This window comes from Tribolium madens, unplaced genomic scaffold (assembly GCF_015345945.1).
Source record: "Tribolium madens isolate multiple individuals breed KSU strain unplaced genomic scaffold, Tmad_KSU_1.1 Scaffold_19;HRSCAF=116;Tcas5.2_LG9, whole genome shotgun sequence".
In the NCBI taxonomy this organism is placed as follows: domain Eukaryota; kingdom Metazoa; phylum Arthropoda; class Insecta; order Coleoptera; family Tenebrionidae; genus Tribolium; species Tribolium madens.
In genome coordinates this window covers 10,281,185-10,294,981 of record NW_025400983.1, presented here as the reverse complement: position 1 = coordinate 10,294,981, position 13,797 = coordinate 10,281,185, and the positions used below count along the sequence as shown (strand labels likewise).

The 13,797-nt window shown below is 31.0% G+C and overlaps 2 protein-coding genes across 6 annotated transcripts; both read right to left on the bottom strand.

Moving 5' to 3' along the window:
- Positions 1-2,757: 2,757 nt before the first annotated feature.
- On the bottom strand, positions 2,758-12,608 carry LOC123015897 (WAS/WASL-interacting protein family member 2-like). Of its 5 annotated transcripts, none has more exons than XM_044415950.1 (6): positions 12,489-12,608; positions 9,172-9,367; positions 8,850-9,121; positions 6,357-6,609; positions 5,701-6,306; positions 2,758-3,822 (listed from the first exon to the last, which is right to left on the bottom strand). In XM_044415950.1, the coding sequence occupies exons 2-6, from the start codon at positions 9,344-9,346 to the stop codon at positions 3,743-3,745; spliced, it is 1,386 nt and encodes a 461-aa protein (XP_044271885.1). In that variant the 5' UTR covers positions 9,347-9,367; positions 12,489-12,608; the 3' UTR covers positions 2,758-3,742. The 5 variants fall into 5 exon arrangements, with proteins under 5 accessions (XP_044271885.1, XP_044271888.1, XP_044271883.1 ...); XM_044415953.1 differs by lacking the exon at positions 12,489-12,608 and adding an exon at positions 10,134-10,346 and having other exon boundaries at positions 2,758-4,153; XM_044415948.1 differs by lacking the exon at positions 12,489-12,608 and adding an exon at positions 10,134-10,346.
- Positions 12,490-13,736, bottom strand: LOC123015898 (probable serine hydrolase). The gene is made up of 2 exons (XM_044415954.1): positions 13,471-13,736; positions 12,490-13,423 (listed from the first exon to the last, which is right to left on the bottom strand). Exons 1-2 carry the CDS (start codon positions 13,651-13,653, stop codon positions 12,581-12,583), a joined length of 1,026 nt encoding a protein of 341 aa, XP_044271889.1. The 5' UTR covers positions 13,654-13,736; the 3' UTR covers positions 12,490-12,580.
- Positions 13,737-13,797: the final 61 nt, after the last annotated feature.

Sequence of the window (13,797 nt, the reverse complement as noted above, 5' to 3'; positions counted from 1 at the left end):
TAAACCGTAAAATCGAAGAACCTGGGACGGACGAGGCCGAAACCTGAATTTATGATACAGAGACCCAAGGGAATCTCCGGAACGAAGGCTAAATAAATTTTTAATCCGGTTAATTAGACACTGAGATCTTTTACAGCTCCATAATAATTGTTATTTTTTCAGTTTTTCAATGAAAATTACTAATATACTCGTATTGCACAAATAATACCTACTACTTTTTATAAAACGTAAAAACGTCCACGTGACTACAATAGTCAATTACACATTTGTAATTAAAAATCTCTTGTGATATAAATCCTCTTCTTATAACATAAATCAATTCCTTTGTCTTTTTTTAAATAAGCAAACAATTGTTTTTAATTGCGCTCTCAATTTAACAATATCGTCATCTACAAATTATACTGACCTAATTATTGAAAAATATAGATTCACCAATTACCATTCAATTATTATTTTTATGTAACACTGACAATTTCTTTTCAATTTCCAGTTGTCTCTAAAACTTTAAATAAAATTACGAAAACCTAAGTTCCAATTGTGTCATTTAGAATTTTCACACTTACGATAAAAACAGTGAATAAACTTTACCTACATTGTTCGTTTTAAAATGCCATTAACAGGCAATGTCTGCTTTTGTATATTTTGTAGATATACCCATTAATACTTGTACATCATATTTCTGTCTTATTTCAAATATTAAAAAACAACACAATTTTGAATTAACTTGAAATTATATAATATTCTTAAAAACTTTCAGAAATTAATAAAACGTTTTTATAAATACTACTAAACCTCCTGCTTTTTTTCCTGATTTTTTTAAGATTACAAAAATATGGTTTGTCTGCAAAAAATTATGGTACAACGACGTAAAACATAACATTTCGCAAAGTGTAGAGAAAGTATGGATCCAAGTATTTTTTATTAAACTAATCATTTTCTAAAAAAATATTTTGCGATTATTAATATTAGGTACATACTCTTATAATCCGTTTTTAATTAAAATACAGACATCACTTAACTCTTATTATAGAAAATGAATAGAAAAAGGTATTTTTGAAAACTATAGTCCATAAAGTGTACGAGTAAGAAAGTGAATGCTCCATCCTTTTTGAATTGTTAGGTACTCGTAAACCAATCGTATCAGTGAAAAAATTACACTAAACATTGTTTTTTTCGTAGTTTCATGTACTTACCTATTATATTCAGCTTTGATAAGTTATGGTACCTATTTTGAGTTGATTAAAAAACACAAAATATTTTGCACGCGACTGTATATTTTCTTAAGTAAATAGTATAATACTTTTTCAGACAATGATTGTATTTCAAACACAAAATTCAGTTTCAGTAGGTAATAAAGAGATAGGGAGGTATATTTTTTCCAGCTAATTTAATATTATTGTTATGGGTCTTAAATTGTAATTAAGTATAATAAAAAATAAATTATTATTATAATAATTACAATTTAATTCTGTGCGATCAAATAAAAAATAAATTAGAGTAGGCGTCAATTAAATTCCACAGTTGGCAACACATTGACTGGGAATCTGGACTGGAAATTTTCCACACAAATTGAAAGTGAAAATGACCATCCACCGTTTTCCTCTTGTACAGCAATAAAAAATTTCTGCTCTAAAGTGAACCTTATTTCACTCAAAAGGAATAAAACGCAAACTTGTCAAAGTTTCCGCTGACATTTGATTGTCAAAAATCAGGATTGCCATCTGAAGGACTTTAATCACTGCCTACTCTAATTTATTTTCTTTTGATCGCACGGTATAATAACAATATTAAATTACGTAGAAAAAGTTACCTGTCTATCGTTTTTGCTTATATTATTTTAGTAAAAAAGCATTTCCGTCGGTATTCTGCTTCGAAAAATTCTAATAATATCTTATTATTCTAATAAGCGGTTTGTATTATAATATAGTCAGCAACACCAAAACTGTATGTACAGCGTCTTTAATTCTTGACCAAAGATGACCTTTCATTCTCCTATTACTAGTAAAAAAAAATATTATGAAAAAAAATGCATTTTTGGTAAACAAAAGTGTAAAGCTACAGACCATAACATAATAAAAGGTTTGCATAATTAATTATTTGAGATACTCGTATTTATAAACAAATATGTTTTGTTTATCATTGATCCTGGATATCTAAAGTCAGTTACTTCAAAAATTGTTTTTTTATACAAACACAGACACCACCTGCAACATGTTTTGCCCAAACTTGCAAATGTGTGTACATAATAAACATTTAATCAAGGTTTTTTTTCTGTAATTATACCCTTAGAAGCTGTTCTCAATTATTCTATTACTGAAGAGTAAATTTTTAGATAAAATTTGTATTCTCAAACAGTAGTGTATTTGTAGAAAGCGGCGGCATGTAAATGTTTCTTGTGTTACAAATATAGCAAACATTTATTTATCCCTTGTGTTTCAACTGAACTTGTTTTCCGACCAGAACAAGGAATGAATTTAAATAACAAACAGCTACTTGCAAAATGTTGGCTTTCGTTTTTTTTCCATTCAGATTCTTGCAAATGAAATTAATTTTCACAACGAAACAAAAATTGTATCGTTCGAAATTATGTAAAAAGATAATAATTATAAATTTTTCATAAGCGCCTAAAATTTGTGGATGTAACTTTCACGCACAATTTTATTAACTCAATAATTAGAGATATGAGTATATCTACATGCACTATAACAAAAATAAAAATGGGATATGATCTGGCTGGTAAAATAAAACATGTTGGTAGAATATTACTTTTTTTATTATAATTTTGTACATTATATTTACAATTGTATATACATTTAAAGATTATTTAGGCACTGACTGAAATATTTGCTAATGGAAGATATTATTGTGACTAGCAATAACAATTTTTAAAATCTAGAGAAAAGTATGTAAAATATGAAATAATAAAAAATACTAATAAGAAGATAAGACTACAAATAAAATACAAATGATAAATAAATTAATAAAAAATGAAATGCTAAAAGAGCAAATATGTTTAAATGTCGATCATATTTGCTTCAAAAAATAGCACAATACTTAAGGATATAAGTACCTAATTTAGTGTTTATTAGACTTAAACTCTATTATATTAGATTTGGTTTTTATTTAATTACGTGAAAAACTATAACAAGTGTTATTTTTAAACAAATAAATGACTAATAAAAAAATACGTTTAATTAAACCGGTCAATTTGACTAACACCGTGCCTTTAATTAAATTTCTAATCGGAGTGGCGTGTAATATAAAACTTAAGTTGCAACACTGTTTAAAATAGAAACAGAGAGTATGAAATTTGTCATATTTTCTGTCTCTACATATTTCAAGAGACCACTTTGATCATAAATTTAAAACTAGGAACGGTACAAAACTTTTCAAATATGTACTTGGTAATTCTTTCCAACTCGAAAATACTGCTAGAAAAATATCTTAATTATTCTAAGCAGTCTTTCTAATAACTCTCGACAATGGAAAATAAAAAACAAAAATCACCCTACAGAAAAATCCACAGCCAACGAGACTAACAATATTGTTCAATCATTTTGAAACATATAACAGCTTGCCTGTCCATTTAACATAATATTTCAAACGTAAAGCACTTTGTTCAACAATCCAGTCGTAATTTTATTATAATATAAAGCTATATTTTAGAGTCCACCGGAAATGAATTATTGATATGACAATTGCACACACTTGAGCAACAATTAAAAATTTAGGAAATTTGGTGCTAGCAGGCTGATGATGCGTCCCAAGTTCTACTTGTCGATTGCAAATTGGGCGGTTGTGGCGCCTGTTGTTTACTAGCAGCTACAATAATTCACAACAATGACAAATCGGTTATTTTCACAACGCAAAAAGCAACAAAATCTGACCAGCTCATGACATGTGGTTCCAGACAGTCACATTTTTACGCAATAAGCTTATGTTAGGGTAGGAAGCAATATACAACTATTGCATAAAACAACAAAAACAAAACATTCCCATTAGGTAATATTATGGAAAAAACAAAATGAAACGTATTTACAGAAAAATCAAAAAGTGTTCCAATTAAACAAAAGTCACCAGTAAATAATGTTGTTAGTAGTCATGCAATGCCAATGGTGAACATGCAGCTGCAAGTCCGTTTAGCAATTGGAGTCTGTCTCAAAGAGAAAATGCCAAAAATGAAAAAAAAAATAGAAAAACGAAAAACCCAACTACGGTTAAAACGGAATGATGTATTATCTTAATTTGTTTGATTTTTACAAACAATAATAAACTAAGCCACGACATTTCAATGCAACACCTATAATAATTCATACAATAAAAAAATGTTAAGAAGCATGCTCACATGTTGATTGTATTAAAATTACATGGTATTTAATTTCTTTTATCTGCTAATTGGTGATAATAACGCAAAAAAGACGCACTTGAATAATTGAATGACCTGACGCTGGATATATTTGCAAAAAAAGTAAAAACAAAGATCCAAGACGAGCTAAGGTAAAAAGTAGTTACACCTTTTTCTACCGATATATTTTTTGTACCGACCAAACTCTAAAAGCTATAAAAATTATATTAAAGTTTTTAGTATTTTTATAACAGAAAGGAACAATTAATTTACAAGTAATTATCAGTGCACTAAGTGCCTCTAAGAAATACACTAAATGTAGAGTTAAGTACAGAAATCGGTATGACGTATGTGTAATTATTATTAAACGCAAAACTAAACAAAGGAATAACGTAGAAATTGATGAGACATTAAAGAACCAGTTTAAAAAATATACATATTTAACGGATTAAATAGTAACAAAGTACACCTGTGGACATTTAAAGCACGCATTTTTTACATTTGATAAATAAAATTATTAAAAATGTCCAAAAAAAAACAAGTAGTCTACAGATGCGATACGAGATTAAACAATAGTAGTTATTTATTGTTAAAACTAATAGATTATTTTCTTGATGTTACTAATTAAAAAAAGTTGTTAGCGACGTCTCAATTTATTAATAAATCTTCTTTAAGGGATTTGTGACGTTAATTTATACCGAGTGGTCCACCTAAGACTACAAAGTGATAAACTCAAAGTACAACCCAAAGAACATTCTTACCTGGAAAATATGTATGTATGTAACATGCACTCTTAGTTTATCAAGCTCGTAGTTTTATGTGGACTACGTTATTTACGTAAAGGAAAGATGCTCAGTATTATTATGCAAAATTTTTCTTATATTTTCTCGTACAGACAACAATTGCGAGAAAAAACGAAAAATAGTTTTTATCCCAATTTATTTACAATAAAAGTTAATGAAAATTATCCACTTAACAAATCACACGACTATTTTATGTTACTTTTTAAACTATCAACATAAATTTCTCAAAAGATTATGAAATTACACCCAGTCAAGATCACAGAAGATATTTCAGTAATAATAACCAAGAAAATTAAAACTTTTGTCGTAATGAATAACAACTTTTTAACTTGTAATGTTAATGTACTAATTAATAATCATTCATTTCAATATTTTTTTGCAAATTATATATTTTGAGAGTATTCATTATTTCATTTGCAAGACTACAACAAAATTTATGTAAATTTCGCATGTGTTATACAAAAAAAATCCCGTTTACAATTCTTGAGTCAAGATAATTTCACATCATCCCGTTTCAACCCCAGACATTTACCTCTCTCCCCAAATACCCACCTTGCTTACTTGCGTAAAATTTAAAAACATTCCTATACGGTGGCGGTTTAGGAAAAGTACTAGGGTCATTAAACATATGCTTGTATTTCTCTTCCAAATCCATCACAATCTTTCTATTCGACGTCATCGACGAATTTCTCGGTGGCGGGGGCGGCGCAAAATTATTACTTGGCACCGCCGGTGGCGCTCTCGATGGGACCATCCGGTGAGGCGGCAGCGGCGGCGTGTGATTGGGAGGTTGAGGTAACGCGGAAGGAGGTGGAGGCGGCGCATGATTCGGCGGTTTAACCGAACCGGTTTTCGAGGGTGGAAGAGGCAGTTGGTTGCCATGGGGCGGAGGTGGAGGCGGTTGTTGCGATGGTATAGAGGGTGGAGGAGCATTCGGTCGGCCGTTCAACGCCGGCCTTTGTCTGGGGCTTAAATTTCCGGTGGAATTTGCCAGACTTTGGCCAATGACAGATGACAGGTTGCGAACCGTGCCAAATTTCATAGGGACGTTAGCGTCAGGGCTTTGCGGCGAAGGTGTCCGGGGGCTGCGCATACTGTGGGCGCGGCCGACGGGTTTGCCGTTGATGACGAGTTTTTTCGGTGGAGCCACTGGTTTAGCTGAAATGTCTCTGTCAATATTAAAAATGATAAAATGATGATGAAATTACCGTTGAGTACTGGCGGTTTTGGAGCTAGATTTGGTTTTCCGTGACTGATCACAGGTTTGGTAGTTTGGTTGAAACCGTTTATTGAATCGGGACTATCTAACGTGCTTAGGTTGGCATTACTTTTGACTTTTCTATGGAGAGTGCTGTTTTGTTGTTGGAGGTTTGAGAAAAGAGAACTTTGATTTAAGTGTAAACCGTTCGTTGAGCCGACTTTTAATGAAGAGAGTTGACGTGTACCGTTTTCTTCGGGAATCTGAAATTCAATGTGAAAAAATTTAATTAAACAATAGACGGAATTTTATTATCTAACTTGTGGGAAATGTCGATTGCAAAAATCAACCGCGAATGACGATCCGCAAATAAATCAACAAAAATTAAATTTTAATTAAGATTTTAATTTTGATTTGAATATTTTTACAATTTAAAATAATCAAATAAAATATGTAAATTGCGTAATAAGACGGTCGTAATTTAGCAATAAAATGCTTTAATTGTTGTCCATATAATAACAAAACTAAACCATTAAGTAGACGATAAAAATTTCACAGTCATCAAATCATTTAAGCAATTTTTAATTACGTATTAAATCAAAGTCTACATAAAAGTATCAATGCACTAAATAATATCAAATATGATTCACGAATTTTATATTTATTTGATGTTTGTTTTTAAAATTTATAAACAAAACCTCTAACTCTAAACAATAAATAATGATGATTACAAACTTTAATGTTTGTTAGGTACCTCCTATTTACTCAGATTTAAAACCATTTTTTTTAATAAGAGTAAAAAGTTTGTACCTGCAATAAAAATTATTGTGTATTATCAAAACCAAATGTGTAGAAAAATCAAAATACAAATTTCAAAGGTTAGTTTGGTCCGTAGTACCGACAGATCAATTTTCCATTTGAAGTTGTGTTCTACATTAAGTGTGGTTTGCTTTTAACATAGAAAGAAGTAACAATTTTCCAAACAGACTAACCAATTTAAAGAATAAAAGTACATATTTTTGAATTTTAAATTTTCAATACACTCTTGAACAATTAGTAGCAAAAATTGCCTGAGCTCAAGCTACACATCTCAGGTATTTCAAAAATGATTTGTTAACACATGCAAAGTTCAAGCGCAGAAAATTCTATATTAACTATAGACTTGGTGAATAGTTGCAATTAATTGTTTGTCTTTTCATGCTATCTTTTTAAAATTGTACAAAGTACAAATCATACTAAAAGTTTTGCTAGGGCTGACTCGAAGCGTTTTTTCCTGGACTCGAGTCCCACTAAAAAGAGGCTAGATTCGCCACTGTCAACAATCCAATCGTTTCTAACTGCTGTATTTTTGTTTTCATTTTAAATAATGATGTATTTAAAATTTCTTATATTAATACTTATTATACTTATAATACTTATCTATCAAAAAAAAATTGACTAAACTAATTAAATATATTTGCAACTAATGTAAAAATCTACACACATTTACCACAATGTTGAGTTTTCCTCATTGATTAATAAAATCAAAAATGAAATAATATAGTGCACATACATATCCACACACAAAAAATATGCCACCGTTTTATTGTTGTGTTGCAATATCTTACAACAGTAACGCAATTACGCAATTTTTTCTTTACAATTACGAAATAAAAATATTTTATCCATCCAATTTTCAAGAGATCTTTAAATTGATGTTATCATTCCCCGAATTGCTAGTGTAATCCTCACATCACAAGATCATTAAAACTGGAAAAAATGATAACTAAGTTGTTCTAATTTTACGAAATTTATGGCCAATCAACCTTGGCAAATTATACTAAAGACAACAATAGTTAAGTAATAATGGAAATAAAATAAAAACTACGTTTTTTTAACCACACAACATACATTTAGAAAAGTTATCTTTACGAAAAATAAAAGAATTTTGAAGTAAAATCACAATTAGATACTATCACCACAAAATTAAGATTTCAGTGAAGCGTAATACAGGAATCATACATTGTTGCAAAAACAATTTTTCCACAAGACAACAAGAAAATCAAGTTCCGCAAAACCATAAAATTGCCAATTAATATAAAAAACATTTTGAAATAATTTCAACTAGGATATTGTTATTCCTGGTGTAATTTCAATTGTCCTTGGCAAAAATTATGTTCATTTCATACTTACAAACCACAATCGTAAAATTCTTTGTTTTACAAGATTAGTTTCATTAATTTATTATAATGGCAAACTTGTGCTTTTTTATTGTAATCATTAAACAAGAAAAAATATTATCGCTAAGTCAATAAAAGCAATAGAATTTTTGTGTATTCCGTCAGAAATATTGAAGTGTTTACTCACTATTATTATAATTTATTTTTTAGATAAACGTCCACTGGATAAATGTCATTAGTTAATCTTGGTCTAGAGCATCAAGAAAAAGTCACGGACATCTCCAACGGAAATTTGCAATGATAACCACAAAAATCAAGGATACTTCTTTATCGTCTGCACTTACATTTCTGACCGGAGCCGGTGGTGGCGGCCCTCGGTTTTTATTATCACTTGCCATTTGTTTTTTCAATTCATTTTGTAAACTACTCGAATTCTTGACCGGAAGCCCTACTTTCCCATTATTAACACTATTCGCTGGCAATTTCCCCGTCGGTTTCAACTTGGGCATCCCTCCAGCAAACAATCCGCCTAAATTTAACCCATTTGGAGTCGACGGTGGGGTTCCCCCCACACTCGGCGGACCTGAACTGTTGGAATTGTTGTTTGTCTTCCCCCCTAGAACGCAATTTAAGTCACTTAAAAATGTAAAAACTGTTGTTATCTACCTATCACTGGCGCACTTCGGTCATTCGTTACAGTTTTCTTCAATCTGGTGCCTTTCTGGATCGATTTCAATAGCGCCGCTCGATCGTCCGGTTTGCCGGCTTTGGGGAAGGATGTTGGGGCCGGTGGTGGAGGCGGCATCATGCCAGGGGGTGGCGGCGGCGGTGGCCCCGGCATTGTTTCTTCTTGAGCTACAAACTGGAATTCCAATTAAATCGCAGCTACTTAGACATGCTAATGTATGGTACGCCCATTAATGTAATTATTTTCGGTTGAATCATTTACCACGCATTAGCATGATGAAGCAACGATTGGTTCAATAACCGCCCCTTTTTTCAATCAAAAGGTACCGATAGATTATGCAAATTGGACAAGGCGGTTGTAATGTAATCAAGGACGTTTCAATCGCCCTAATTTGATAATAATCACGGAAGAAACCTAGATAATTATTTTTTGCAGATACAATTCGTTATGAACGGTTATAGTAATAACAAACTACAACTCTTTTATTAATTTCATTAATTAATAGCTGTCATGTAAATAATGATGTAATTTTGCCGTTTTAATTCATAAAATAGCTTTTTCCTTATTAATACAAAAACATAACCCAAAAATTATTAATATGACACAAAACTTAACATTTGGCACAGCCAGCTAGACAAATTTTCGTTTTGAATTTTGAAAAAAAATAACCCCCGAATAAAATTCGCTTAATTGTTGGTAATAGTAAATCAATGGTATGATTAATAGTCGATTATTTGCTCATATTTGGGGGCCCCATTTATGGCAAAATTGCCAGGTTTGTGTTGACACTTACTCGTCTGTGCCCTAAATAAAATTAATTAAATAAATCAAGGATTTAATTTGGTGTTTTCACGTATACGAAATGTTTACTTTTTCGTCCTATTTATCTCAAGTAAATACCTCTTAATAGGTAAGTTGACAACGTATCCAATAAACCTACCTACTGACAATAAATAAATATAATAGGCTGGTGGCCTGGCCTTCACCACATCTCACATCACTTTATCACTAAATATAATTTGTAACACATTATTTCAGATAAGTTTGAGGAATGTTGCTATTTTTTCAAACTTTCTCCACTGGATAGACGTTTTTGGGAAACCACTATCATCAAATATGGAGGATTGACATATGCCGCGCACGCTCTGTGGGTAATTCAAGCACTATTTGGTAATCCACTGTAGAAAGGGTTTATTTTATTTTTTTCAATTTTTTTATCACTCTATCCACTTTGTCTTATCACTTATCACTCGAGATTGAATAATCCAACATTGAGTATTTCAGTTACCATTTTTATTCGCATTAAATAAATATCATTGAAGTTTTTTCATAATTTTAAACAGTTCTGGAGACTACAGACATACCAATTAAAAAAATTTCAAAAATGTTAGTAGAGAATTCTAAAATAATGAGCTGTAGACTAAAACATTATCCAGAAATAACAAATTTTCTTGATGTGAATTAAATAAAAAACTCAGGTCTAAAAAAACATTTTCAGACTAAAAAAGTTAGGGGGACTAAAAGAAGTATGTAGAAATACTAATTAAGAAATTTTTGTAGGCTTGAAATGAGATTCTAAATCGGAATTTTCGAATTTCTACAATGCTAGTAGAGAATTTTCAAAATATTCAGACGTAGACTAAAAACTATCCAGATATAGCAATTTAAAAAATTCTCTAAATTTACAAAACGAAACAATTTTAATAAAAAAATCAGATCAAAAAAATTTAAGTATAACATTTTCAAAATATAAAAAAAATGTAAAAAAAGTTGAGGAGACTAAAAAAACTACTTAGTTATTTGTATTTTAAATCTTTTTTTATTAGCGAAAATGCAACACGAACAATCTAGTTTGGTAGTTATTATTTATTATCTAATAAATCTTTTAGTGTTTATACATAATAATCATAATTTAATAATTTTTGTTTGTCTAAAAAGTTTAAGCACACGTTATTATGTCTTTCATTTTTTATATTTTTTTGACTAGTAATTTTTCTCTGATGAAAATTTCAATAATAATCACATTACACATTTGTTGGGAGACTAAATATGCCACTCATATGACTAACTTAGATAAGATAGTACGTTCTGGCTTGAATTTAAAAAAAAAACAAAACTGGCAGGTATTTGTTTACAGTATATAAAAGCACGTCAGACGTCAACAAAATAAAGAGAAACTTAAATAATAAATAAAATATTAAAAAAAGGAATTTTCTCATTTTGCGAAAGTTGGATTTGCGGAAAAAACTAATTACGAAAGAAATTTAGCAATAAGCGTGATAATTTGCCATTTACACCTTATATCCCTTTGTGAAACACGAAATGTTAAATAATTGAGAGGAAAAATTAAAGAGGGAATGGCCACACGCTTGGTTGGATTTTGTAGAGACCTACCCGAAGTTTTTAAATAAGAATTTCCCCATGCGTTGTGGTAAATAAATACTCGGATATTTCATCAATTTATCATACAAGACTGTTTGAAGGAATTTTGTAACATTTCCTGCTATGTAGACATTGAATTAGTCACAGCGGTTCATGATTCATAATTTTGTTCCGAAAATGTAACGAGAAATGTTTTGGAATTTTGAAAATGGTTTGGTTACTTTTTTGAGTCATTGCACCGCTTTTTTACTTTATTGTTTGTTAACATCATCTAAAAATACAATATATGTATAATATTTGTTATTGTAACTCTATTTATGTATTTTATGACTATAATCTTATAAAACATTAATTAGTTATCAAAAATCCCACTGAACTAAATGTGTTAAAAATACGATAAATCGATGAAGTACAATTTTCAATTGACCATTTGTTTCTTGTAGTCTTATTTTTGTTATATTTTAACATACTTATTCATTATTTTCAATTTATTTAGTTTCTCAATTTTTGTAAGTAGCACGATAGTACACGTAATGTAAATAAATAATTTATTCTGAATACACACATAATATACTTATACTTTTTTGTAAAATATGTCCTACAGGTAATAACAATAATTACATGTAGTGAAATGAAATAAAGTTCTATCCAGAAGTGTCAATACTTTTCGGAATGAAAAAATCGATTGTTTTATACAACTTCCTCGTTAGTTATCTCATCTGTTCAGGTATCAAAACATTTTGAAGGTTCTTTTAGATATTTAAAAAAATTTCGGCATTATTTCTATTAGGTAGAACAACTTAAAACTTAAGTGTGTAAACCAAAAAATTTGTGAACATAAAAAATATTGTCGCCAAAACGTGGGATAACTGAAATATCGACAAACACACAAAATTAATATTAAAAAAGTTACCTAGTTATTATTTCTGGTAAGCATTTATTTTGCAGAAATACAGCCAAATTCGGAATTCCCCTCTTAGAACAAATAAACACACAAAGAACACATTATGCAGCCCGCATCTGTCTCATCTCTTCCTTAATACCACCGATTTCCCTACTCTCCACATTATGCTTATCAATAAATTTCGTTATCAACTCTGCTAAAATCTCCGGATTATTCAGATGAAAATGATGTGTGCCTTCCAACCTATGATACTGACAATCCACGCTACTTTTTTTAAGCACATCTAACACATCGTAAAAATTCTTTTTAACTTCATAATACGAGCCACTAATGGCTTTGCCGATAAATGCCGGACATGTGATCGACTTCGAAAGACTGATCGACTCTTCCTGGGGCCAATTCATCAATTCTCCCGCTTTCAATCGCGGATCTCGCGTGAAGTAGTACTTCCCTGGATTGTTTTTAGAGGGAGCGACATTGCGTTCGATTAAATGATGTGCCTGTTCGTACGCTACTGATTTGTTATTCGGGGCGCAGACCTTTTGCTTAATTTCTTCCATTGTGTAACTGGGGGGCTCCTCTTTGCTCCGTTCGAAATGTTCATATCGGGAAAAATTAGTGATGTTTCGGGCCATTCGCGGGATGTTGTTTTCGGCAATCATGGGTTTGGCCCCGTCGAGACAAATGAGGAAATCGACGTTTTTAGGATGGATCATGGTGTAAATGTAGGATGTTATACCACCCATGGAGTGACCAATAAGGGACACTTTAGACCAGTTGAAATAATTGACTAAATACTGAACTAGGATGAGATAGTCTGTAAAGTGGCAGTATAGGCCGCTCGGGATTCGCGAAGAGTAGCCATGACCGGGCCAATCTATGGCCAAAAAACCCACATTTTTGTTCAAAAGTGGAATTATTCGGTTAAATGAGCCGCAATTGTCCTTAAAATCAAGAAAATTATTGGTTCGAAAATAACCAAGTAACTTACCTGCCACCCATGGAGAGCTAGAACAGGTCGCTGGTCCGTGGGGCCCCACCACCTGCCTGCAACGTGGCCCCACGGCACAGGTATCCTAATTTCCTGGTAATTAACAGTTGATTTATTTTTAACAAAAATTTCCAATTTCGGTAGAATTTGCTTTAAGACTTGCCGATGGTGTAGTGACAACATTTTTAATAAACTATAAGATTGAAGGATACTATTTATTAATATATAAACATGATGTAACAAAAATTGAGGTTATGTACGTCACAATCGAGCGACTAAGGGGCAAAGTCCTATGCATACGTTATACAACATAAACGTAAGCATGAA

Excerpts from the sequence above, each read along its gene's own strand:
- LOC123015897 (XM_044415950.1), bottom strand. The coding sequence starts at position 9,346 with ATGCCGGGGCCACCGCCGCCGCCACCCCCTGGCATGATGCCGCCTCCA. Across the intron at positions 9,122-9,171 it reads CCGAAGTGCGCCAGTGATAG|GGGGGAAGACAAACAACAAT; the intron begins GTAGATAACAAC and ends ATTGCGTTCTAG. Across the intron at positions 6,307-6,356 it reads AAAACCGCCAGTACTCAACG|CTAAACCAGTGGCTCCACCG; the intron begins GTAATTTCATCA and ends GAGACATTTCAG.
- LOC123015898 (XM_044415954.1), bottom strand. The coding sequence starts at position 13,653 with ATGTTGTCACTACACCATCGGCAAGTCTTAAAGCAAATTCTACCGAAA. Across the intron at positions 13,424-13,470 it reads TAGCTCTCCATGGGTGGCAG|GACAATTGCGGCTCATTTAA; the intron begins GTAAGTTACTTG and ends CTTGATTTTAAG.